Source organism: Aspergillus udagawae, assembly GCF_001078395.1.
Source record: "Aspergillus udagawae IFM 46973 DNA, scaffold_4, whole genome shotgun sequence".
NCBI classification, from domain to species: Eukaryota; Fungi; Ascomycota; class Eurotiomycetes; order Eurotiales; family Aspergillaceae; genus Aspergillus; species Aspergillus udagawae.
Window position 1 is genome coordinate 3,638,404 of NW_025091267.1, and position 25,387 is coordinate 3,663,790.

The 25,387-nt window shown below is 55.0% G+C and overlaps 10 protein-coding genes across 10 annotated transcripts; 5 read left to right on the top strand and 5 right to left on the bottom strand.

Annotated features, from left to right (window-relative positions):
- Positions 1-727: 727 nt before the first annotated feature.
- Aud_006640 (MYB DNA-binding domain protein) lies at positions 728-6,953 on the top strand (the record flags this gene model as incomplete). Its single annotated transcript, XM_043291539.1, has 2 exons — positions 728-4,744; positions 4,812-6,953. The coding sequence occupies 2 exons, from the start codon at positions 728-730 to the stop codon at positions 6,951-6,953; spliced, it is 6,159 nt and encodes a 2,052-aa protein (XP_043147474.1).
- A 535-nt stretch (positions 6,954-7,488) lies between these two features.
- On the top strand, positions 7,489-8,081 carry Aud_006641 (uncharacterized protein; the record flags this gene model as incomplete). Its single annotated transcript, XM_043291540.1, has 2 exons — positions 7,489-7,759; positions 7,819-8,081. The coding sequence occupies 2 exons, from the start codon at positions 7,489-7,491 to the stop codon at positions 8,079-8,081; spliced, it is 534 nt and encodes a 177-aa protein (XP_043147475.1).
- Positions 8,082-9,402: 1,321 nt separating this feature from the next.
- Positions 9,403-11,111, top strand: Aud_006642 (cytochrome P450; the record flags this gene model as incomplete). Its single annotated transcript, XM_043291541.1, has 4 exons — positions 9,403-9,618; positions 9,682-10,315; positions 10,370-10,692; positions 10,737-11,111. The coding sequence occupies 4 exons, from the start codon at positions 9,403-9,405 to the stop codon at positions 11,109-11,111; spliced, it is 1,548 nt and encodes a 515-aa protein (XP_043147476.1).
- Positions 11,112-11,425: 314 nt separating this feature from the next.
- Positions 11,426-13,560, top strand: Aud_006643 (putative C6 transcription factor; the record flags this gene model as incomplete). The annotated part of the gene is made up of 4 exons (XM_043291542.1): positions 11,426-11,529; positions 11,579-11,698; positions 11,748-12,393; positions 12,439-13,560. 4 exons carry the CDS (start codon positions 11,426-11,428, stop codon positions 13,558-13,560), a joined length of 1,992 nt encoding a protein of 663 aa, XP_043147477.1.
- Positions 13,561-13,692: 132 nt separating this feature from the next.
- On the bottom strand, positions 13,693-14,662 carry Aud_006644 (DUF1445 domain protein; the record flags this gene model as incomplete). The annotated part of the gene is made up of 2 exons (XM_043291543.1): positions 13,693-13,851; positions 13,910-14,662. 2 exons carry the CDS (start codon positions 14,660-14,662, stop codon positions 13,693-13,695), a joined length of 912 nt encoding a protein of 303 aa, XP_043147478.1.
- A 576-nt stretch (positions 14,663-15,238) lies between these two features.
- Aud_006645 (allantoate permease family MFS transporter) lies at positions 15,239-16,827 on the top strand (the record flags this gene model as incomplete). The annotated part of the gene is made up of 3 exons (XM_043291544.1): positions 15,239-15,452; positions 15,501-15,924; positions 15,993-16,827. 3 exons carry the CDS (start codon positions 15,239-15,241, stop codon positions 16,825-16,827), a joined length of 1,473 nt encoding a protein of 490 aa, XP_043147479.1.
- Positions 16,828-17,113: 286 nt separating this feature from the next.
- On the bottom strand, positions 17,114-19,409 carry Aud_006646 (transcription factor domain-containing protein; the record flags this gene model as incomplete). Its single annotated transcript, XM_043291545.1, has 6 exons — positions 17,114-17,762; positions 17,816-18,151; positions 18,202-18,378; positions 18,426-18,589; positions 18,644-19,252; positions 19,281-19,409. 6 exons carry the CDS (start codon positions 19,407-19,409, stop codon positions 17,114-17,116), a joined length of 2,064 nt encoding a protein of 687 aa, XP_043147480.1.
- Positions 19,410-20,041: 632 nt separating this feature from the next.
- Aud_006647 (bZIP transcription factor JlbA/IDI-4) lies at positions 20,042-20,827 on the bottom strand (the record flags this gene model as incomplete). Its single annotated transcript, XM_043291546.1, has 3 exons — positions 20,042-20,349; positions 20,400-20,715; positions 20,798-20,827. The coding sequence occupies 3 exons, from the start codon at positions 20,825-20,827 to the stop codon at positions 20,042-20,044; spliced, it is 654 nt and encodes a 217-aa protein (XP_043147481.1).
- A 1,585-nt stretch (positions 20,828-22,412) lies between these two features.
- Positions 22,413-23,384, bottom strand: Aud_006648 (uncharacterized protein; the record flags this gene model as incomplete). Its single annotated transcript, XM_043291547.1, has 2 exons — positions 22,413-22,932; positions 22,984-23,384. 2 exons carry the CDS (start codon positions 23,382-23,384, stop codon positions 22,413-22,415), a joined length of 921 nt encoding a protein of 306 aa, XP_043147482.1.
- A 1,024-nt stretch (positions 23,385-24,408) lies between these two features.
- On the bottom strand, positions 24,409-25,183 carry Aud_006649 (uncharacterized protein; the record flags this gene model as incomplete). The annotated part of the gene is made up of 3 exons (XM_043291548.1): positions 24,409-24,642; positions 24,699-24,909; positions 24,963-25,183. The coding sequence occupies 3 exons, from the start codon at positions 25,181-25,183 to the stop codon at positions 24,409-24,411; spliced, it is 666 nt and encodes a 221-aa protein (XP_043147483.1).
- Between the last annotated feature and the right edge of the window lie 204 nt (positions 25,184-25,387).

Genomic DNA, 25,387 nt, shown 5'->3' on the forward strand with positions numbered 1-25,387 from the left:
GTCATTATTACTCTTATCATTTGCTATTGTTTAACTATTCTTCTCCGCGATTCGGTGTTTTGTTTGTCATTTCCAAATCCCAAGGTTGTCGATGAGTGCTTCGACCAAGTAGAGTCGAGGTCACACCGTGGGGAGAGCTGAGTTTGAAGGGACGGAGTCCAGGCAGATATTCGCTCTGGGATTATCGTCCTGCATATTGAATTTGCTACAGACGTACATACAGTGCTTGCAAGGTACCGTTGACTGACTTAGTTCGTGGTTAGAACAGATTTCGTGAATTGTGACTCGAGAACACTTCTTGACATCCCTTGACGCCCTTGAGAGTTGAGACCGATCCACGCCTCGATCGCTCTCCCAGACATCTGAAACATTTAATTGCACGCCCCCCCTTCCAGTGGCTGCCGCTAAGCACTCGATCGTGGGACATTTGTTGATTGCTCCTTTTCTGGGATCAGCCCCGATTCGGCCTGGTGCACGTTTACGTAAACAATTCAAGGTGGTCCGTGCTGTGTGCACGCTCTTCACGATCACGTGCCTCCCCACACCTGTTCCGCGGCCTGAGGCCTCACGGTTGGTCATTATTGGGTCGTTTTCAATTTCGGCTTGTTCTCGCCTCCCTTTGAATCACTGAAAGTCTGAAACAGGCTTTTGTACAACCTCACACCTAACCTGCTGCAGGCTGCCTGCCAGGTTACCTTCTTTCAAACTCTTTAGTTATGACCTGGTGATGTCTTCGCGATATCCTCCATCATCTGGGTTCAATTCCCGTGACCGTTCTCCCCAGCGTTTTGGTGACCGTCGCCCTCCCGCTGGCCCTCGTGGTTCCGACGATGCGAACTTGGCTCCATTGGGCAGAGAGCCGCCGCGCGGCCCCAAGGCCCTGATCGATCATTCCCGGGGAGCTCCCTTTGGTGGTCGCGGTCGAGGCTTTCCTGGTCGGGCTGAGTTCCGCGACCGCGACCGTGACCCTCGGGATCGGGACAGGGAGCGAGACCGGGATTTTCGAGATCCTCGCGATGGACCTCCGCCTTTTCGTCGAGATATTGACCGGGACTGGCCTCGACGCGAGCGAGACTTCGACCCTCGAGATTCACGGATCGGTTTTGGTCGTGGTCGCTCCCGTTCGCCGCCGCCTCCGCCGCGCGACTTCCGTGATATGAGAGAGCCAGTCGGGCGCGACCCGGATATTGTTCGAATGCGGCGTGGCTCGCGAGATAGCTTGGTATCGGTTTCGTCGAATGCACCGGATGGCCCGGTCCTTGGTCCGAATCATCTCCCCCGTGGTGGCCCCATGCGTGGCCGTGGTCGGGGAGATTGGGAGGTCGGTCGTGGTCGCGGTCGGCTTCCGTACCTCGATGATCGGGACTCATTTCGTCGGCGGAGTCGTTCGCGCGATGGCAGGCGTGACTGGGATCGTGACCGAGAACGCGACAGGGACCGCGACCGCGAAAGAGAAGTCAGAGATCGAGTCTTGGACCGGGAGCGCGATCGGGAACGAATCGTTGACCGGGATCGCGAACGGGATATTGACAGGCGCGACCGCGAAAGAGAACGGGACATAATCGACCGACGGGATCGGTTCGAGCGTCGCGACGATTTGGACAGACGGGCGGATCGCGATGAGCGGGACAGACCAGCAGAAGCATGGAAAAGAGACCAACTTCCACCTCGAGCTGATGCACGTCCTATCTCCGGACCCCACCCCTTCGCGTCCCTGGGCCCTGTCCCTGCAGCCTCGGATCGATTACCAGACCATCCGATCGTTGAACCACCCCGTAAGCCTTCCATGGCCGAAGCCCGTCGAGACTCGATACGGCCTGATTTGGCGGCTTCGCGCCCAGACTCGGTCAAAGAGCTACCCTCACTACTACCGACCAAGCGGTCTCCCCCTCCAGCGGCCCCTCAGGTACCAGCTTTTGGCTCAGTCACCGCGCCGATCCCTGACCTGTCTGCGGATAAAATGGCCGTCGATACAACTCCGGCCGAGCTTGCACCGTCAGTTGCAGAGAAGGAACGCATTGAACTTCCGTCGCGTGCGCCCGTGCAGCCTCCCACGGGTCCGAAAGCAGAGCGCGCCTCCGTCCAACCACCACCATCAGAACAAAGATTTCGACGAGAGGAGGTACGCCGCGATGAAGGCCCGGAGTCGAGCGAAAGGGAAAATTCTATCCCCCGTGCACCCAGAACCCACGCCAGCCCTTCTCTCCACGCGCGGAAGCAGACTCCAGAGCTCTCTCCACCCACTGCACCTGCGGCAATGATTGGCAAGGAAATAAGTACCCCGCATACAGAAGGGCCTTTGACCAGCAGGACAGGTAGTATGGTCACTTCTCCTGAACTCAACAAGGCTCGCACCCCTTCGGTGGGTGCAACGTCACCCGGTGTGCACATTCCTACAGGACCTCGCGCCCTGCAGCAACGACCAACGCCGACTCGAGGACCTCCAAAGGGTAAAGCGCAGTGGGCTCGCACTGGTTATAATCGTCACCCAGCCGGAGCTGGTGCAGCACCACCGCTGAAGCGGGATTCCATCGATGGGAAAGAGCGAAGTCTGTCCATCAGCGAAGAGCCCAAACGGGAACCACCAGCTCTAGCCGATGACCATGGTACCGAACTCGAGGCGGGCGAGATTTTGCCCGACAAGGAGATTGAACGCGACGCGCAGATGTCCCCTGAACCTTCTAAATCTGACGCAGTTCGCCATGTCCCTTTTCCACGAGCGCCAGAAGCAGATGTCGAGTCTGAGAAGAAGGTCACCCGGGAAGACAAACCCGCCATACAGGAAGACGCGTTGATACCAGACTTTGGCCGATCAAGCGACGATGATGAGGACGAGAACGTGGTATTCACGCAAGAGTACCTTGAGGAACGGAAACAGATCTTCGAAAAGGACATGAAAGCACTCCGCGCCGAAATGCCTCCTCCACCCCTTGAAGATCCGCATATCATTTCACTCTTAATGCAGATCCAGCTCTTAGGAGCTCTTGCCAGCGAGCAGCCTGCCGGCGAAGCGGCTCTCCCCCCACTTCCTACGGTCGAAGTTCCCAAGGCGGCAGATGAGGTAGAGGAATCTGCACCGGTCGTGGTCAAGCAAGACGCTGACTTAGAAACTCCCGAGACGTCACCAAAGCTCGCTTTAGATCTACTTCCCCCAGCGGATAACATTTCTGTCAAAGACTTGCCATTCTTGCAGTCTGGTCCGCCTACACCAATATCGGACCTTGACATTTACCAGGAAAATGCAGCGATACACGCTCGTATGAAGGATGCGTTCAGTCAAGAATTGATTAAGCGGAGGAAGGAGATTGCACGGAAGAACGCGGAGCTTCGCGAGGAGTACTTGTCGTACTACAAGCCTTGGAGACTGCAAGTCTGGGAACTTGATCGCGCGAAGGCTAGAGCCTCCACCACTCCTGCCCCTGCAACGCCTCCGGCTCCCCCTGCTGCACCAACGCCTCCCACCGCCGAGGGAAGACGATACAAAGGTAACAGCGAGCTCGACTTTCAGATGGCGCTCCGTGCGTCCGAAATATCTGCGCAGGAAGAACTGGAACGCCGTCGGGGAAACAAGGCTACGGCACAGCCAGACCTCGCCCGGGAAGCCGTCATCCCAGACATGCTCGAACCAAGGGAGGCAAAGGCGCAGATTTACAAGGATACCAACAACTCTGTCGACCCTGCGAACGCCATGGATGTCTTTGGCTTCCTACCTCCTCCCAACGACTTCACACCCGAGGAACACGAGATATTCACCGACGCCTTCATGGCTTACCCCAAGAAGTGGGGCAAGATCGCCGAGTCGCTGCCCGGACGGGATTTCCAGCAGTGTATCGTTCATTATTACCTGACAAAGGAAGAAATCAAGTACAAGGCGAAGTTGAACAAGAGATGGAGTCGTCGCGGTCGTGCTCGAAGATCCGCTCGGCCAAAGTCCAACGCTCTCATGAAGGATCTCGGTGTCGTCAAACCCGATTACGATGGCGAAGAAGAGCCAGCCCCTGTCACAGACACTGGCCGTCCGCGCCGTGCCGCTGCGCCTACCTTTGGGGACTCCTCGGCTGCTGATACCGATACTAACGGTCGTCGCGGTGCTGGCAAGGACGGCGAGCCAGGAGAGAAACCCAGCAGACGAGGTGGTCGCACTGGGACAGGTACACGTGGCAATCGACGAGGCAAAGCTGCTCAGCAGCAGCAACAGCAACAGCAACAGCAACAACAACAGCAACAACAACAGCAACAACAACAGCAACAGCAGCAGCAACAGCAGCAGCAACAGCAGCAGCAACAGCAGCAGCAGCAGACCCTGCCCCTACCCCAGCCTCCGACCGAGGTGTCAAAGGTACCGCATCCAGGGCCGCCAGAGCAACCTATGCAGACCTTGCCAGGGCCAGCAGTTACCGCTCCTGTTGTTCCCGCGCCTAAAACAGAGCCGCCTGAGACATTCATGGTTGGCGTGACTGAAGCACCTGTACGAATCAAGGAAACGACCGAGAGAGAAATCACCGAGGCACCGCCGCGAGCGAAGGCCGGAAGAGGTCGCCAGAGGGAAGGCATGTACGTCTTCGAATCAGCGGAACAAGAGAGTTTGGGATCTGCCAGGCCCATCGAGGGTGGCTACGGATCGCTGCAGCCTACTAGCTACTGGTCTGTTCCCGAGCAGCGTGACTTTCCACAGCTGCTGGCCCACTTTGGCAGAGACTTCGAGGGCATTTCGAATTTTATGAAGACGAAGACTACTGTTATGGTAAGTCATCTTCCATTGCTTTACTTTCCTTCTGCCTATCGGCAATGAAGGTACTAACTCGTTCTAGGTCAAAAATTACTTCCAAAGGCGCATAGACTCGGGGCAGAAAGATTTCGAAGACATCGTCGCCGATGCAGAGGCTAAAAAGGCTCGTGGTGAACGAACTGGTCCTCTGCCCGTGCCTAACTTTGCTTCGAAGCGACGTTATGAAGCGACACCGTCGTCGATCATGCCGCGACCGCTGGCACCCCATACTGACACCGTGACGGAGTCGGACGAGGCGCGTACCGCTAAGACCAAGCATGCTGCCACACCCTCCCAGCTCGCGCCTTTGCATGCGCGACCTCCTCCAGAGAAGGAGCGCACTGTCCCAAGGTACCCGCCCCTGGCACAAGCCAGCAACGTACCGATGTCGACAGTGCCGATGCTTGGTGAAGATCCATCTCGGGCGGTTCGATCACAGGTGGGGCTTCCGCCGCGTCTGCAGGGGCCACGCCTAGGCTATTTTACCGAGGAAAGACGGGAGGCTCCGGCAACCCTGGTAGCACATGCAAATGTCCGACCTCAAGAAACACCGCTCTCTGCACGCCAGACCCCTGTACCGGTATCGGAAATGGCCCGGATGGAGCCACTTCACGCACAAAGTTTCCGGACCGCAAGTATAGACATGCATGGGTCGCCGTTACTTGCGTCGCAGAGCTCGATTCCTCCGTCGCAGCAGGCGTACATGCAACAACAACAGCAGCAATCCCAGCATGCATTCATGACAGCTGCCACTCACTCCCGCCAAAGCAGCCTTACGAAACCGCCCGGTTCTCCTGCACAGCTTTTGCAGCGGCAGGAGGCGGAGGTACCGCCCATTCGACGCGACTCCACCAGCCAACGGCCATTTTACCCACTGCCCGGCCAGCATGCTGGACTGTCGCAGCCGCCGATTCTGTCCCCGCCCAAGGAACCGCCACGGCCCAGTTCGACTCCGCTGGAGCCCGCAGAGGCACCACGGCAGGTGCCTGCTAAACGGTCTAACATTATGAGCATTCTGAATGATGAGCCGGAGGAGCCACAGCCTCGGAAGCGGTTTGCCAGCGACCAGGCCTCGTCCAACATGCCCGGCAAGCCGGCGTCGCCGTCTCGTCCCATCTACTCAGGGGCCCATTCTCTGCCTCAACAGGCGCCGTCGCGTCAGGACGAGGCGTTCATGGCATCCGCTACCGCGCAGAAGCCTCTTTACCCCTCACACAGTCAGTACCTGCCGCCGTCGCGTGCTTACTCGGACTATCAGGCCTACTCCACGGTGCCTGGAGGATCCCCCGGCCCACCGGCGAACAACGACTGGATGGCTCGGTTCGACCCGAGAGGCCAACAGCAGCAGCAGCAACAGCAGCAGCCTGGCCCTCCTCAGCCCCCGCAGCCTGGTAATCGTCCGGCCACAACCTTGGCAGCGCATCCGTCGTACTCTCCATATACCTCTGGGCAATCCCATCCTGCTTCCTCTCTTCCCAACCTCACCGCGCCATCTCCGGCCCCTACACCGTCCCCGGCTCCGACTCAGCGTCCCTCGTATCCCGGATCTGTTTACACACAGTCGCCGTCCTCACTCACGCAGACAGCACCTAGTGGCACGCGCGATCTGGGCTCGCAGAATCAGATTTTCCGGCCCGCAGTTGGATCTCCCCCTTCACGCCACAACTCCATCGGGTATGGCTCACGACAGGGCCCGCCGACGCCCGTTCAATCCCAAGCAAGTCTGCTTGGCCTTGGGTCTCGGCCGCCCGCGTCCAACGTGTCTGCCCCAGCCCCACCGAGTCATATGTCGGCTCACCAGACATATCAGCAGCATGTGCAGACCATGGTCAACGGAGCTCATCAGCAGCAGTCGCATCGCGGTCCGCTGGGCTTGGGTGGTGCTGGCTATAGCCACAATACACCCCAACCGCAAGCGCAGACTTCCCGTGCGACGGGGCTGCCAGGACCGCCGTCTCAATCCGTAACCATGGGCCGGTCGTATACCCCGCCGGCGATTCTACAGCCGAACCCGGCCGGCTACGGTCCTAGCGGTCCATCGTCGGGTATGCATCATCCTCTTCAGGCGCGGCCGTCCGGTCCTGGATCTCTGGCTGAGCCTCATTCCTCTGGCCACACTCCAGGACATCAACGGGGTTACAGTCAAGGGTCAGGTGGAATGCCACCACAGCATGCGCCACGCTAGTCCAGCCCTTTGCATTTTTCGCCTTTATTGCATATATGTCCGCCGATCGGCTATGTATTGTAGGATTTGTATTTCTTTTGCACTTGGGATCCGGCTACACTCGTTGGAGCAGTGTGCCTATGAATGTATAGTAGATGATTCACTGCACGAGTAACTCTATGGTTTATGCTGAAGCGGATGATCACAAGGACACACAGAATACTTGATTTGGCTAGCTATGTACTCCGTATGACAGGCATGTCCTGCAGATAAACAGCTCTAGTTGAAACAACCTGAAACACCCACCGCCACACTTGATCTGAGTGTAGATCCTAGCCTATGCAACCCTCCCGTCTACTAGAAAACCAGTGTAACGTTAATCTATTTATGCATGACGCGGCACATGGACCCTTGACTGCAAGAAAGAAAGAAAGTCAAGTCTCTGCCGTGCTGAGGAGTACGTACGGAGTATTTAGCTGTATAACCCCCAGCAATTGCAACTTGCAACCCGCAACCAGCCAAACTTCAAACCAAGCAAAACCCAGGAAATACTACCATGTACGCCCCAAATCCCGATACGGCATCAACCCAAACCGACATCGAAAAAGCCAAACTCGCCAGACGGCAAGCCGAGTATGCAGTTCTGACGGATGCCTTGAGGAGGGGCATCCCTGCCATCTATATCCCGTTCCTGGTAGCTGCTGCGTCGGCGCCTCGTGAGACTCCTGTTCCTTCTGCAGATATGTGTGCACCCGCGCGCGGTGGGTATGCGTATGCGTCTAGGGATGGGAACGGGGTGTATCCGCATCTACGGGGGGGTTACCGAGGTATTTACCCTATCTTTTGTTATAGTTAGCTACAAGATGATGAGCTGAGTCATGCACAGGGCCGGTACCGGTGTCGGAGGGTATGCTCTCAGTCAGACAGCGTGAGCATGAGCACGCTCGGCCCGTGGTGTATCGGCGAGTACAGCTGGATGATAGCTTCCTGCGAAGGGCATATAAACGGCGGGCATGGAGTAGTGAGGGAAGAGCAAGAGCTGGGTTGGGGGCGGCGATATCTACGGCTGCGTCTGCGTCTGCGTCTGCTGGACAGGTGTATTTCCATCATTGGCTGCCTGGGGGACGTAAGACGAGGAGAAGGTATTAAGAAGTATGGATAGTTGGTTGCCAATTTGTTTCTTTTCTGTCTTGTCTGTCGGTTAGCGAGGCGTTGGCGTTGGGATGAATATGATTTTAGCTGGTCCGGTTCATCTATGCTACGGCAAGACATACACTCGCCTTGCAGGTTACCTGTGTGTTGTTCGATCGGTTAAGTTAAGTCTAGGGGTGCAGTCAAATGATTAGACGTGTCTATCTACATAGCCAACAGAGGTAGCTGATCGTGGTCTCAGATCCTTCAGGATTGGGACTGGTGAAACTTTCTGATACCAAGACATTGTCTCTCATATCGAGACTATCCAGGGCCAGCGACATGGCTATGCATGATATAAAACTGTATAAAGAGCCTCTATTTATCTGTGAGTTGTCTCTGTTAATTCAAACAACCAGACATCTATTGTTAATCCAAGATACTCGATTACATTCTTATACGGTAGATACTACCCTATACCCGTCTAACTACGTAGTCCTTATACTGAATCCTTTTATAGAAATGGTCTCTTTCAAAGCTCTCGGGATAGCAGTTATTGCCCTTGCTGTGGGTCGAACGCTCTCAACTGCAGATAAATCCTGGTGACCTCGGGGGGTCAATATCCTAAGGAAAAGGACGGATGCCCAGCAACCTGTAAGCCCAGGCTCAACTTGGGAGCTGCCTTGTCTGCTGCGTCGTTCCTGCGATGCCAGTGGACCCATTGGATTTCAATAGGGGGCACTCTCTCGGACCTCTTCCGTTCTATCTCATCAATGTGTTGTTGCACAGTATCCTGTATGTGGTTACATATCTCAAGCAGATCCGCATTTATGGAATATATAGTATTGGTAATATTAGCCTCAAGGCTCAAGTATATAAGTTGAGACGGAAGCCATAATAGCATCCTTTAAGAGCTTAGGTAAATACTTTGAGGATTAAGTCTCCTCTGAGGAGAAGTCTAAATCTATAGTTATTATAGACCTAAGTAAGAGATGCTATACTGTAGGAAACTTGAATCTGATGTCCATATCCGCACACAACCGCAGCGGAAGAAATTCCGAAATCCCGCTGTCTGGTCGCGTCCTCGGTTGATGATGATTGACCAATCCCCGTCGTCCATTATTCACTGGAGATGCAGATGGACTACAGCGACTGGACAACTATGCAGATCCCTGTTGGGGTATGACAGTAACTTACGCGGAATGCCACTGCGGAGGTAAAGAGGGGTGACAGATCCACGACCAGGCATCTATAAAAACGGTCGCATCCGTTGCATTTATTATCACCACTTATACCTATATCCATATCCGTAACAAACCTCATCCAAAGGAGATATCTGATGGCGCAGACCATTGTCATTGCCGTCCTCGCGGCGGTGTACTTTCTCATCCGCTACTTGAATCGCACGGACATCCCCAAGATCAAAGGCCTTCCTGAGATTCCCGGAGTGCCTGTATTTGGCAATCTGCTACAGCTTGGCGACCAACACGCCACCGTCGCCGCCAAATGGGCCAAGAAGTACGGGCCTGTGTTCCAAGTGCGCATGGGGAACAAGGTTGGTCCACTGCACTTCGTCCTTTTACCTGAAGCGGGGTCTCTTGCTGACCGCGACTGCTAGCGCATCGTATTTGCCAACAGCTTCGATTCGGTGAAACAGCTGTGGATCAAAGACCAGTCCGCCCTCATCTCGCGGCCCACCTTCCACACCTTCCACAGCGTCGTGTCCAGCTCCCAGGGTTTTACGATTGGCACCTCGCCCTGGGATGAGTCCTGCAAGCGACGCCGAAAGGCTGCGGCCACTGCGCTGAATCGCCCCGCCGTGCAGTCGTACATGCCCATCATCGACCTCGAAGCCACGGCCAGTATCAGGGAGCTGCTCAAGGACTGCCGCAACGGGGCAGTGGACATCAATCCGACGGCCTACTTCCAGCGGTTTGCGCTCAACACCAGTCTCACCCTCAACTATGGGTTCCGCATTGAAGGCAACGTCGACGACGCGCTGCTGCGCGAGATCGTCGACGTCGAGCGCGGCGTGTCCAACTTCCGCAGCACCAGCAACAACTGGCAAGACTATATCCCGCTGCTGCGCATCCTCCCCAAGACGAATCGAGAGGCTGAGGAATTCCGGGTGCGTCGCGACAAGTACCTGACGTTCTTGCTGGACATGCTCAAGGAACGCATCGCCCAAGGTACCGACAAGCCATGCATTACCGGCAACATTCTCAAAGATCCAGAAGCCAAGCTGAACGAGGGTAAGTAGCCTTATCAGTTCGACGCCTTGCCTTACTGACCTTTTGGCCTTACAGCTGAGGTGAAATCCATCTGCTTGACCATGGTGTCCGCCGGCCTGGATACCGTTCCGGGGAATCTGATCATGGGCATTGCCTACCTGGCGTCCGAGGACGGCCAGCGCATCCAGCAAAAGGCCCACGACGAGATCATGAAGGTCTATCCCAACGGAGACGCGTGGGAAAAGTGCCTGGTCGAGGAGAAAGTGCCGTACGTCACGGCTCTCGTCAAGGAAACCCTGAGATATTGGACCGTCATCCCCATCTGCCTGCCCCGCGAGAGCACCAAGGACATTGTCTACAACGGCGCCACCATCCCTGCTGGAACGACCTTTTTCATGGTAAGTAGTCTTCAACCTTCTTCCGCCAAATGCTGACAGCGTAGAACGCATATGCCGCCGACTACGACGAAGACCACTTCAAGATGCCCGACAAGTTCATTCCCGAGCGATACCTCGACGTCAGCGAAGGCTCGGGCACCCCCCACTACGGCTACGGCGCTGGATCGCGCATGTGCGCAGGCTCCCATCTGGCCAACCGCGAGCTGTACACGGCCTACATCCGCCTGATCACGGCCTTTACGATGCATCCGGCGCGCGATCCTGCTGACCGGCCGATCCTGGATGCGATCGAGTGCAATGCCATTCCGACCGCGTTGACCACGGAGCCCAAGCCGTTCAAGGTGGGATTCAAGCCCCGGGACGCGTCGAAGCTGCAGCAATGGATTGCCGAGAGTGATGAGCGGACCAAGGAGTTGTAGTAGATATTTACTTGAAGTGTCTTGTTGTGTAAAAGCGTCTAGCATGTGAGATATTATTACGGCCTTCATCGCAATAAATCGTATCAACTGGTAATCCTTCTCAATATTCAATATCGATCAAAGTGCTGTCGATAGAGTACCATCAGGCACGCAGGCACGCAGGCACACAGGCACACAGGCACCAACACCGAGGCACTAATTCCGCTCGGGACGGAATCCCCGCGTTTCCCCTCCGCATTCATTCCTACGCAGTTCACAGTTGAATACCTTCATTATTCCTATTCTACCCATCCTGCTCCACTGGTCCAAAGACGATGGACCATTCTCAAAGCCCTCCAGTCCCAGATACGTGGCCAAATGCCCGGGACGAAAACTCCCGTCCCCGGAAACGACGGCGGAAATACATCACCAAAGCATGGTGAGCCTACCCCGGAACTACGACAACAATAATTCACTAACCAGATCAGCAATGAATGCAAACGACGCAAGATCAAATGCAACGGGCAATCACCCTGTCAACGCTGCGGCCGGCAACATATCGAATGCGTCTACGCGGAGAGGCCGCGACCCGACTCGAGTGACCAGCAGTATGTGATTCATTCATTCAGTCATTCGACATGCACACTGACAAAGCAGGAATATGTCTTGTCTCATTGCGCAAATGACTGCCATGCAGGAGCAGATCTCTGCGCTCTCGGCTGCGGTCTACGCGCTCTCGCGACCCGGCGGCTCGCCGCAGGACCAGGGGCAGCGTGCCTTCCGTCGACCTTCGTCAGCGAGGGAGTTGACCTTTCAGGGTCCCACGACCTCGGCTTTTAGTTTTGATTTGGCTAAGAGTAGTCTGCAGCGCCGGGGGATTGTCGATGGCGACGGGGACGGGGACGAGGTCGGCGAGGAAGGGGATGACGGGGATGACACGCCGCCTGGGGACGGCAGCCCGCTCGGGATGCTAAAAGACCCCCTCTGGACGATCAGCAAGGCCGAGGCCATCCGGCTGTGTCGGGTCTATGAGGAGGAGATGGGGATCATGTACCCTGTGCTGGAGCTGGAGGAGTTGCTGCGGCAGGTGGAGGGTCTCTATGGGCCGTCTCCGCGACTTCCCCTGCGGTCTGGGGATTACGACGTGCATATCCTGCGGCTGGTGTTCGCGTGTGCGCTGACGGCGGAGGCGAGCGGGCGCAGTGCGCTGGCCATGCGGCTGTTTGAGAGTGTGCGCGATGTGGCGGACGACTGTGTCTGGGGCGCGCCGGAGATCGACCGGATTATCTTTTTGACTTTGGTGGTGAGTTTTCCTCCCGTTCTATGACGCGAGGGTGCTAAGGGTCAGGCGATTTTCTACTTTCAAATGGACGAAGAGGCGCTGGCGTGGCGCACGATCGGCATCGTCGAGCGCATGTGTCTGGAAAAAGGCCTGCACCGACGCGAGACGCTCAGCCATCCGACGGTGGTGGCGGCCGGCCGGGATCGAGTCCTGAGGATGTTCTGGTCCATCTACACGCTGGACATGCGCTGGAGCTTTGGCACGGGCATGCCCTTTTCTCTCGAGGACAGCGACATCGACCCCTGGCTGCCCGAGCCCGAGGAAAAGACCCCGTACCTGCGCGTGATGATCCGGTACAGTCGCATCGCGGCCAAGGTGTGGAAGTTCATCTGCGCCTTCAACAACACCGGCGAGATCAAAAAGGACGAGATGAACTATCTGGACTGGCGGGTGTTGCAATGGGCGGCCGCCATCCCGGCGTCGTTGCGTTTGGGGGATGACAGCCCAGCCACGGAACCACGCAGCATCCGCCGGCTGCGCGCACTGCTGCACCTGCGAGCCAACCAGCTGCGCATGCTCATCCACCGACCCGTCCTGCACTCGGCGGCGCATATCGTGCGCTATCCGGCCGAGTGCCAGACGGCCGTTGACCTGGCCAAGGACACGATCCGCTTCATCACGCGGCTGAACGAGACGTCGGACATTTACCAGCTGCAGCAGGTTGCCTTTAATTGGTTCTTAGTGTCTGCGCTGGCCGTCCTGTTTCTGGCTGTGGTGCAGGCGCCGAGCCAGTTCAGCAGCCGGTGCAAGGAGGAGTTCTACATGGCCCTGGAGCTGGTCAAGGGCTTCTCCACACAATCGTACATTTCCCGGCGGCTGTGGAAATCGATCAAGAGCCTGCGCAAGCTCGGGCCGCAGGTTGGGCTTCGGCAGTCGGCTCCGGAGCAGCGTGTCTTGACTGCTAATCAGACGGTGGATATGGTGCCGGCCAGCACTCAGAGCCAGACCCCGCAGGACGGGGCGCAGATGACGCAGGAGTTGATGGAGTGGTTCGAGGCCGTGGGGACGCTGGAGAATCAGATCATGGGAGTGACGCAGGTCTTTGACGATGGCAATGGCAGGATGGCCAATGGGTATATGTATGATTATGGAGGGGATCTGTCAAGTGTCATGCGAGATTTGTTTTGACAGCCGCCCCTCCAGTATCAGATCATCACATATGAAGACTGGCGTTGGAGTTACGACAAATGCGATGCCATTGAATGATCGATGTACTGGCAGACGAAGGTCTCCCTTATCCTACGGGGTCTATCAGCAGAGTTACATCGGCATAGCAATCCCAGCCTTCTTCCTCAACGCCTCCAGATCCCTCACCGTCCAGTCGGTAACCAACATATTCCCCGGCTCATGGGCAAACACCAGCCCGTCGATCTTGTCGCCCGCCATCTCAACCGCCAACTGCGGCGTCACCCCGCACGCCTACCGTCAGTCAGCCCTGCACCTCATATACGGCCACAAGATGAAGTATCCCACTTACCCAAAAAATAGGCACCTCGCCCTCCTCAAACACCTGCGCCTCTCCCCAATCCGGCACGTTAATGTCGTTAATCCCTAACTTCTCCGCCCCGTCCCACCCCCACGAAACCGGCTCGCCATGCGTCGCCCCATATGGTCTTGTCACCTCCCTCACCCGCTCCACATCTGTAGTCCTATACGGCCTCATCGAGACAACCATGCACGCTTTGCTGAACACGCCGGCAGGCATGAGCGGCACCCTGGTCCGATACATGGCCACAACGCGGCCGGTAATCTGATGCCGTGGCGTCAACCCGGCCTTGCTCAACGCATCCTCGAAACTAAACGAGCAGCCGAGCAGGAATCCCACGTGGTCGGGCGTGTATACCTCATTCAGGTCCTTCGTGCTGGCGATGTGTCGGCCCGCGCGGTAGACGCGGTACTGGGGGAAGTCGGTACGGAGGTCGAAATCCGGGTGGGTGATGCAGGCGGCTGGGGAGACGGTGTGCGGGTTACCGGCTGGAATGATGCCTAGTAGAGGGCAGGGCACGGGGTTGCGGAGGCAGAGGGCGTGGAAGTCGGGGGCGTAGCGGGAGGGGAGGACGAGGAGATTGGCTTGCAGGGAGCCCGGGGAGAGGCTGGAGGTGTTGGTTATGAGGTTTTGGCGGGCGAGGAGGCGCGTGGTGTAGCTGCTGCCATTGCTTTTGCCGTCGCTTTTGTTGTCGCTTTTTGTGGTGATGCTGTTGTTGCTGTTGGTGGTGGCGGAGCTGCCCATTTTGCTTGGTTGATAGGTATGGGTACGAACTTACGACCACGATATGGAAGTGGATGTACGTAGAGACAGGATGCACCCCAGAGATTCACTATCACTACCATATGGAGTGTGTCTATCTATCAGCAACTGGTATCTTAACCAGGATACCCCAGATATCGGCATGTGGGCTCCGAGATAGGCTCCCCCTTGCAAGTCGGGACTCAACATCCTATCAGGCCATCAGTATTCTGGGTACTCCTGCCGATCCACACGGACTGAGTTGCCGCCATTTACCTTGCTTGGGCTCCAATTCTTCAACAGCCACAGACTAAAGTGTCCCCATCTCCACCCCACGCTGCTCCACTGTTATCACCCCAATAGCTTGATTGTATCGGCCCGATGAGGGGATGATCGGCCGAGGAAAACGATTGGCATGGCAGTTTTCATTACGGAAGATAATCCATTGCCGTATTGTATTGCCTATCAGATTCCGGGGTAACTGCTATCATTTACCGATCCTGGCCAGCTCGTTATAAGACTAGTCCTCGGTGCATCCAGACTTGGTCGTCTATACTCCAGACTCCAGAGTCAGACGAAATGTCCACCGAGCCAGTAGACCACAAACCCTCCCTCCAGGAACCCCTGGAAGGCGACAATGCCCAAGAGAAAGACATCGACCAGGGCATCGCCATCGAAAATGTCGTCCTCGACCCGAAAAAGGAGCGCAAACTCCTCCTCAAACTCGACCTCGCCTTTGTCCCCATCATCATGCTAACCTACCTCTCCTGCTTCCTCGACCGAACCAACATCGGTATCTTCCCTCTTACCCAGCTATCTGATCTACACTGACACGAAATAGGAAACGTCAAAGTAGCAGGCATGCCCGAAGACATCGGCGCCTCGCCCAGCCAATTCTCCACCGCCGTCTCCATCTTCTACGTGACCTACGTGCTCCTCGAGGCCCCATGGGCCGTGCTGATGAAGAAGCTCACCCCGCGCAACATCCTAACGGGGCTGTGCATCGTCTGGTCCATCACGACCGTCTTCACGGGGTTCGTGACGAATGTTCCCGCGCTCTACGCTACCCGGCTCATCCTAGGCGCCTGCGAGGCCGGCCTCTTCCCCTGCCTCAATCTGTACCTGACGATGGTCTACCGCCGCGAGGAGCAGGCGAAGCGGGTGTCGTACCTCATGAGCTGCGCCGCCATCTCGGGCGCGTTTGGCGGGTTGCTTGCGTATGGCCTATTGCATATGGATGGCATTGGCGGGAAGGCTGGATGGAGGTACCTCACTCTCTTCACTTCACGTCACCTTAGAGTAAATGAAAATGCTAACGCAATGCAACTGAAAGATGGGTATACATAATCGAAGGCCTGTTCAGCCTCATCTGCGCATTCCTCATCTGGTTCGGCCTCCCCAACGACCCCGCCAACGCCTACTTCCTCACCCCCGACGAGAAACACATGATGCGCGTGCGCAACGAGCAGCGCCGCGCCTACATGGGCAGCGACGAGTTCACCTGGGCCGAGATGCGCATCGCCATCGCCGACCCCAAACTCGCCTTCAGCGCCGTCACGCAGTTCTGCCAGGATATTCTGCTCTATGGGTTCAGCACCTTCCTCCCCACCATTCTCAAGGGGATCGGCTACGACTCGCTCATGAGCAACATCCTCACCGTGCCGGTGTACTGCTGGGCGGCGATTGTGTTTGTGAGCGTCGCGTGGGCGGCGGACCGGTACAGCCGCTTTGCGCCGTTCCTGCTGGTCGCCAACGTCTTCGGGCTGGTCGGGTATATCCTCCTCCTGGCGGTGTCGAATGATGCGGTCAAGTATTTCGCGACGTACCTCATCGGGGTGGCGACCTACACCGGCGTCGGGCTGAACATCGCCTGGCTGAATGTGAATGTGGCGCCGCATTACCGCCGCGCGCTGGAGATCGGCGTCCAGCAGACGATTGGGAACCTGGCGGGGATTGTCTCCGGGCAGATCTATCGGACGTCGCCGTATGTGCTTGGCAATTCGTTCTCGCTGGGGGCGCTGGTCGTTTCCCAGGCGGTGGTTCTGGCGCATGCGGTGTATCTTCGGAGGGAGAATAGCTTGAAGAGGGAGATTGAGGCGGGGGAGAAGGAGGATACAAGGGCTGTGAGGACGGGGGACAAGGCGTTGGATTTTGTGTATCATTACTGAGCAGCGAAGCGAGCGTAGCATGCCATGTCTTATACTGGTTGCGCTTGGGGTATGGGGAGTATGACAGGACTACTTTGACCGTAGTATATCTACATACTACCCACTATCTAAATTTCTCAGTATCTGATTCTCTTACTGGCTAGAGATAATTGTCTGGACACTTAAGCTCGGTGGCATGTGTGTATATCACAGGCGATTGAGTGGTCGATATAGACGCGACCGTGCATTCATGATAGTATGGATAGATAGATAGATAGATAGATACAAATACATGCAGAAGAGGCTGCTACTTCCGATCGTGCCCCAGACTCAGACTCTCATACTTTTTCAACATATCACGCACCCCCGACGCCGCATAATTTCTCATCCTCGTGCCATCCACCGACCCCGCATCCCGCCCCTCGCCCTCCCCCAACTTATCCAGCCCATCCTCATAATCATCCCATTTGTCCGGTTTCTGCGAGCGCGGATACCGCCCAAATAGCTCTTTGATCTCCTCCGGCGCCTCGTCCGACTGCAGCACGCGCGCCTCCGGGTCATGCGCCCTTACCGACTGCCGGAAGATATGGAACAGATTCCGACCCACCTGCGACCGGCACGCGATGACCGAGAACGCACTGGTGAGGGCCAGAAAGTCACTGTCTAGAATGTCGAACGATGCGTGGTCGAGCATCGTGAACAGCGCGACCATGATCGCGTACGTGGTGAACGGGTGCGTGCGGCCGATGCCGTATTCCTCGCGGTGGATGCGGACCAGGGCCGCGATGGCGCGTGCCGACGCGAGACTCTGCTCGGTTGCTTTGTCGCGGAGGTGCGGCGGGAGCTGGCTGGACGGGGGGACGGTGGTCTGTGTTTTGCCTTCTTCCTCGGAGAAGAAGGTGTGGACGCCAAACCCGTCGCGCGAGAGGCTGATCATGATGGCGTGGTAGCGCATCCTATGTCATAGCGTCAGTAAGCGGAGGCCAAGCCAAGGGAAAGGAGAGGCAACCTCAGTAAGATGATATGGGCCGGGGGTTTGCCGGCTGGGTCGAAACAGTCCGGGAGCTCGGCTTCCCAGTCCTGGAGCTTGTCGTAAAACTCCTTCTTTCGTTCGTGCTGGGTGGCGTCGGTTTTAGGCTCTTGATACAGATGGTGGGAGATGTCCCTCGCGATGAAGGACAGTCGGCACGCTTCGTCAAAGTATTGGCTGAGAAACGACGGCCGAGGCGTTCTGCCTGTCGGGTAAGGGACCCATAGCTCGCTGGGCTGGCTTTCATCGCGGTCGATGCGCTCGACGCACACGTGGTGGATTTTGCTCGGTTTTCGGAAGTTGGTGTGCACAACGCTATGCCGTCAGCGGGAGCAGAACGAGCGGAGCAGAGTACAAGGACCTACGTGTCGACCTGGAATAACCCCCAGGCAGTTCGTTTGATCGACGATCGCATCTCCTCGGACATTTGCAGCTTGTCCAGGTCGAGATCCGGGCCGTTGATGATTCCAAGGGACTCGGCCATGTCGATGGCGCGGTTCAACATGGTGTATCCCAGGTCGTCGTCGCCAGACATGGAATACCTGCACTGTCAATATACGCGGCAATGGTTTCTGGGGAAGGCACCTACCTTTCATACAGAAGCAGGGTCGCCTGCAAAGACGCAAGGCGGACATTCCTCCCTCGTTCGAGCTGGTAGCTATGCATGTGTCGTTCGGCTTCGGCGAGGAAATCACTCCCCTTGGTTTTCACATCGCCCGGTATCGCATATGCCTCGGAGTACTGTGAATAATGCTGTTCCTGTCAGCAAAGTCTCCCCAGACCGGACAGACAGACAGACAGACATACACATGCATTGGCCAGCATGGCGTTGACCAGAAACGGACTGCACAGGTCCGAGTTGGTATTCCTGTCCTGCATATGCTGGACAAACGCCCTCATATCGACAAACGCGTAGAACGGATAATCCCAGGTGAAATACAACGATATCAGATGCGACACCAGCGCGTCGTCATCCGTCACCGTCGTCCACGGCTTGGCAGGCACCTTGTATGGCACCCCGTCGCACAGATAATGGATGTCCATGACCTGCGGCCGAAACGCCGGCTCGCCGCTCTCGATGCGCACCCGCATCCGCATATCCTGCAGCCGCTCGACCGTCTCCCCGTCGCGGCCGGCATCCTGCACATCCTTCAAGGTCTTGTCGACGAAGTGTTTCATTTCCTCCAGCGCGCAGTCGGAGCGGATCATCCCCAGCAGCGTCTGCACGTGAGCGTCGTCCACCAGGCGCATCACGTTGAGCATATCCCTAAGCAGGTCCCGGTGGTAGCTGGGGTCCTCCATGATCAGCTTCGTCGCGACGTCGTCCACGTCGTCCTCATTGCCTGGGTTCATAACCAGGGGTGCGTCTGGCCGGTCCAGCCCGGTGCAGCTGGTGCAGGGGGCTAGGTCCATGCTCTGCTTGGGGGAGACAGTTAGCGCATACTTTTCTGCCAGTCCCATCTCTGATGAGTTTACCTGCCTTGCTCGTGATCCCATCGTTCTTGCTCTGGTCCTCGGTCTCGTTCTCATTCAGGGTGTGGCTATCGTTGTTGCTGTTATCGCTGGGGGACATGGTGGATGAGCCCTGGGCACATCGCCCACTGTCTAGAACACTCTCTGTACGATTGAGTTGACGATTGAGCTAAAGATGGAGGCTCTGGGGACGAGGCACAGATCTCGACAGGATCTTCTCTTTCCAGGGAAAGGAACCAGTTGGTGCTGTGGTTCGGCAAATGATGCGCAATGACGTCACTGTTACTCTCTTGTATTATCCCCTTTTCCTTCGTCTCTCTCTCTACTGCTTAACATTCCGTCGATCTTGGAAATCTCCATCAGTAACCCTGGAAATGGGTTGATTGATAATCCGGATGCAGCCTGATTTGTGGGAGATCAGCCGCAGGATGTACAGAGGCTTGGGTGGATCACCAACAGTCATTACCATTAAGGTTTATCTCAACGGCAGAACTGATATCTGAGCAGTTAAATATTGATATACCTTAAATCAGACTGTGTAGTAAGTAAGATATTATTATATCTCATCTTCCAGCAGTGGTCTCTACTTGTATGCTGACTCCGTGGGATAACGCCATGGCTGATTGACACGGACGAGCAGTTGGCAATACATCACGAGACCAGATCAACAAGTGGGAGATTCATTACAAGAGTAAGAGTATGTTGCATTGAATATACACAAAACTAACCAAATTACTTGTCTCTATTCTTCACCAACCCCCTCAACGCCTCCGTCTCCCCCTCCAGCTTCGACACCCGCATCTTCAACTCGTCCCGCTCCCGCTTCACCTTCTCCAGTTCCGCCTCAAGCTCGTTCATCCGGTCCACCCGTCGCTGGCGGTATCTCCGCGCAGCAAGGGTATTGAGCTGACGCTTCGAGACCCGGTTCGGGGTCTCCTTCGGCGGGTTGTCCTTAGAGGTCGATGGGGCAGTAATGGACACGGGAGGGAGTCTCGAGGCGGGCATGAGCAAAGGTAGTTGGCCGTGGTTGATTTGGGTGTCTGCCGATATCAGTATGATTCTGGTTCCAGTCAGGACTAGTGATACATACCTGAATCCGTGCCCGAGGAGTCAATATCCAAAATAGGCAGAGAGTCGTTCACATCAACAGGAGTCGAAATCGCAGTCAAGTCAAATGAATCGGGCGCATACGGCGAACTGGAAGTCCCTGTTGGCAGACTTGCATAGTCCAGATCACCGGAACCAGCGAGATCCGGGGGTAATGGTAGAAAGGCAGATGGGTCGGTGTCGTAGAGCGACAAGGACGGGTCGGGAACAAACGAGGCAAGATCAAGATCGGTGTCCGGAAAGACAAAATTTGGAGAACAAAACGCCGGGTTACTATCGTAGAACTCAAAGGAAGAAAACTGATGATGCGGTTGGAGATGTGTAGAATTGGAACTATGCGAATTGCTGAGGCTGGAAGAAGAAGTGGGCGGTCTGGCGGACCATCTGCACAGATATGGCGGTGGCCGACATTGTTCGATACTTTAGGCCGGGTCTGCGACCCGGCGGGTTCTCAAAGATATAGGAAAAAGGGCGCCTGGATCGTCGAATGCGACGATGATGGATGAGAAGAAGAGAGGGTAAGAAAGTAAGCGGGGGATGGCGCTTTATAAGTTACGGGTGCACCGTCCGCGGGTGGGGCGCAGTCTTAATTAATATCGGTCCACTAGTCTGCAGAAAGTCTACCTATGGAACGATAGAGGTACTATTGAGTAATTGGCCATTCACGTTCATTCCTCCTCCTCCGTCCTCCCTAAGCTACTTAACTGGTGGTCCTGGATATAAGACAGTCAGTAGGATGACCATTGTAAGTCTCAACAGCAGATAGAACAAGAAGAATCAAGTCAGAAGATGTCGACTCATCGCTTGAAGATGTCTTCCTATGATTCATCTTCAAGAGCTTCAGAATGCCACGCATATCAGCTCGGAGGGTATAATCATTCTTGGTTGCATACAGAGGCAGTATATGTGTACTGTGGATGACTTACCAGAAACTAACTATCATCTCAGTCTTCCATCTGAAGCACAGTGTCCAATGCGTCCATCTCTACTTCTACTACTCCTCTAACAGCTATTCTTTATATCTCATTATCTGTATCTCTTATTGCAACTATCATCTACCCTCATAATGAGTCGAAATGAGCGTTATGATCAAACAAGATCATGTCCTACTCTCAGGCTTCATTATCATCAACATCATCCTGTATCATCCTCACTCATCCTGTATCTCTATAACCTCATCTCAATATCCAACACGACAACGTAATATGATTGGCCAATCCTCGGTTTCCAGAAACGGTTAGTCTCCGACATGCAAATGCCAAGAATGAGCCAAAATGACTCATGCTGACTCATGTTTTTGATTGGTTGAGCTTTTCGACCCAGACGCCAGTGCGGGGCAGATCCACTTCTTCTATTTCCTAATCAGGAAACACACATTGTGCTTACTCTGGAGGCTATGCATGGCTAGCAATGTATTAGCATAGCCATTGCGAAGTAATTCTGTTATAGCACCTTGCAGCACGTTTGGAGCTCCGTCCGTGAGCTCACCTCAAGGCCAGCATTGAGTTTCCGAACAGTAATAATCTCTAAAAGGCATTTCGATGCAGGACTTTGCGTAACTGGAGATTCTTAAGGCCATGGCTTCATTCTGCAAGCTCTGTGTAAAGTCTAGGCGCATTATAACTATAACGCAGCGTAGATGTAGAGTGATTTCTGTACCAGGTGTTTCCCTCTATGACTAAGGAGCTTACTCTCTGGGATCCAGATGCATTCTTTATTAAGGCTGTTCTCCTGGCCTGAGAGGCTACTCAAGGGCAGTATCCCCCTGTAGCAACGATAAAGATTAGTTGACAGAGCATTTGGGAGTACAGGGCTTTGATTTAGTACAGTGGGTCAACCAAGAGGCCACGGCGAGGCGTAAGTCTAGGAGTTCAAGAATAGAATCATGCATGGAACTGCCGCGCCTCCCTAATAACTTCCAGTCGTTTTCCTCATAGAGAAGCACTTTCATTAAATATCAACTTGAATATCATAATCGCCCTAGTCTCATTTCTCATCAATTCCCCCTCTTGAGTATCTTCCTGACCGACCCAAACCGGTGGTGTTTCGCTTCCTTTTTCCCTTTCTCTCCATCCAGACCACGCACCCGCCTGAGCATGCCCAGCACACTCGCTACAATTATCGCCTCGGACTTGGGGTCTGTGCACGGCGGTAGCAGCAGGACACCTTCACTATGCGGTACGGACATCGACACGCCCAGTCCAATGTGGTGGTAGATTGCATGCACGTCGGCCTCGGGCTCAGCGCTGCTCTCATCCGTGGTATCCTCGCCCGGCATGCGAACCAGGGTATATCGCAGCGGCCCATGCTCGACTGGATGGACTTGCCACTCGAACTGGGCCATCTTGGACTCGAAAGGCATCCGGAAATGAAAGTAGGGATGCTTGACCGTCCCGACTTTGGTCACTGAGGGCGGAATGGGGTAGGAGACGCCGACTGCGACTGGGTCAATTCGCTGTGCACAGTCACTGTTGACTTTGATCGAGCAAGCTTCGTCATCGGCATTGCCGATTGTCCTGAGAGCATTAGCGATGTGCGTATTGTATTGGCTTTGACGAGAAACATACAACTCCACCTCCGCATTCTCTGCCACCGCTGAATCCGGTTGGACACGATACTCCACCGTCCCGACGACCTTATCCTTGTCCCCTGCGGTGAAGTTGACGATGTACGCCACAGGGACGTGATCCGTCCCGTCGCCCTTGGGCCGCTTCATCATCCCCAGGCAAACCGCGTATTTGCTCGATCCGATGGGCGCATCGCCAATCGCCTCAAGGTACTGGGAGCTAACATCGTATAGCGGCAGATGCGAGGTCGTACCGTCATGACGGGGAATATACAAGACCCTGGACAAATGCTCAGGCGTAGTGGACAGCTGGCGGCCGAGACTAGCCGCGACGGATCTCCAGTTGCTCCGGTTCAGTTGCTTTTGCGATGCGTAGATCTCCCAGCCGTTAGGGTCCTCCATTTTGGTAATTCGATGGTTGACAGGAAAGTTGTTGCAGCAGGCTTGAATCCTGCGTCTTATATCTACTCTGTAGCTTTTGTTTATCTGTCATGGGCACTGCCATGTGGTCATGACGAAAGGCGGGGCACAGGAATCAAGGCTATTGGCAATACAAGATCGCCTGATTAGGCTCAGCCTCGGCGGGCAAAGGCACAATTGCCCAAGAATCATGACAGAAGTTGCCGATTGGTGATTCTATCGACAAGCTTTACTTCTTTGAGAGTAAGTAAGCGATGGTTGTCCGGCCTGGGGAGTAGGGCTCTGCTTTAGACCAGCCACCATCATAAGTATATACTTTGAAGCACGAAACGGATATCAATCATAAATCCAGAGAACCTCTGCGTCAGATTGGCTGTGGAGCTTGATCCATTATTCATCTCATGCTTTAGCACTATTGCATGAGTGAATTTCACTTTCCGGATAAAGTGGCATCTTGGTAGAATTGAGCAGGCCAGGCGCCGCCGTACCTTCAGCAATGTGACCCGTAATGGCTTCAGTACCCTGAGCAGGTTGGGCAGCTTCAGGTATGCATGGATAGCAATGCATTAGCATAGCCATTGCAAAGTAAATTTTGTAATAGAGTCTAGCTCCTGCAGCCACAGAGGCAACGGTTCAATGATCATGACAACCAATTTGGAGTCATCTCTGCTATTATGGATCTTTCTCTGTTTACAAGTCGCCCGAACTCTACGCTCTACGCTTACAATGGGTTACGGTCTATTAATCCACCAAGATGTCTCGAGAGGAGGAATCAAGAATAAGTGATGATATGGCTTGCGATATACGCCAGTACGAAATCAAAACCAGACCAAAACCTAAACTGGGTGAGAAAAACATACAGAATACAGTACGTCCCGAAGCTGGTGCAACCATCAGGGAGACGGTCTTAATCCTAGCGAGGACGTATTGAGAGGTAAAACACAATAAGAACCTCCGGTTAGGGCATCTCGATACCAGCGTAGAAAAACCAGCAGTCGGCGCCTCATCACATCCTCAGCAACTCGTCATTTTCGATGATTCGCCCGGAATTGTCGTCCAGAAGGACCTTGATCATCGCCCTTGCGAGATGGTCGTCTTCAATGCAGGGAAATATCCCTGCGGACAGCTTCTCCAATATATTTGCTCTGGAGGATAAGACCCCGCCTGGTCGAACGCACGAGACCGCGAACCCGCCCCTTTCATTGTCCGCAATAGCAGCTAGCTGCTTCTCAATATAACCCTGCACAGTTATCAGACCTAAATTCCCAAAGTTGATGGCAAACGAATGTCACTAACCTTAATCCGTCTGGTATCCTTCAGGAACCACAAGCGCTTCGTCTGATCCCATTCCGCCCCCATCCCACTACAAAAGACAAACTTGAACTTCTTTCCATTCAGCGCCGGGGCTAAGGTATCTGCAAAGGCATTCGCGGCAATAAGCGCAAAGCCATGCACCTTTTTGCAGGTTTCCACATCTGGGAAACGGTAAGCTGGCCCTCCAACAGCCCTGTCCACCCTTATTAACATCTTCATAGTCAGTGCCTATCATTGTTAACACACCATATGCAGCCCTCCGCACCCTTGAGCTGTGTCAAGAGTTCTGGCGGATAGCTTCCGAAGTCTTCATGAATAATAACAGTGATTTTGGGATTGTCAGAGATGTCGCTTGGTAAAGGCTTCCGCGTCAGAATCAGGGCCCTTGTGATGGCGGGATTGGCAATGCATTGACGCACCACGGCACTACCAACCAAGCCAGTGGCGCCAGTGACGATGACCCTCATTTTGGACCATTTATGACAACGTTGGAGATAGAAACTCGCCAGTAGTCTATATAAGGCGGTGGGATCGCGAGGCGCAGGTAAGTACAGAGTAATTGAAGCTCAGCACCCGGAGCTCCACATCCGAACCTGGAACAGTAAGGAGCCGCTTTTCCCCGCTCGTGCTCCTAGGACTTGTTTGCAGTACTACAGAGCACGCAAATTCTG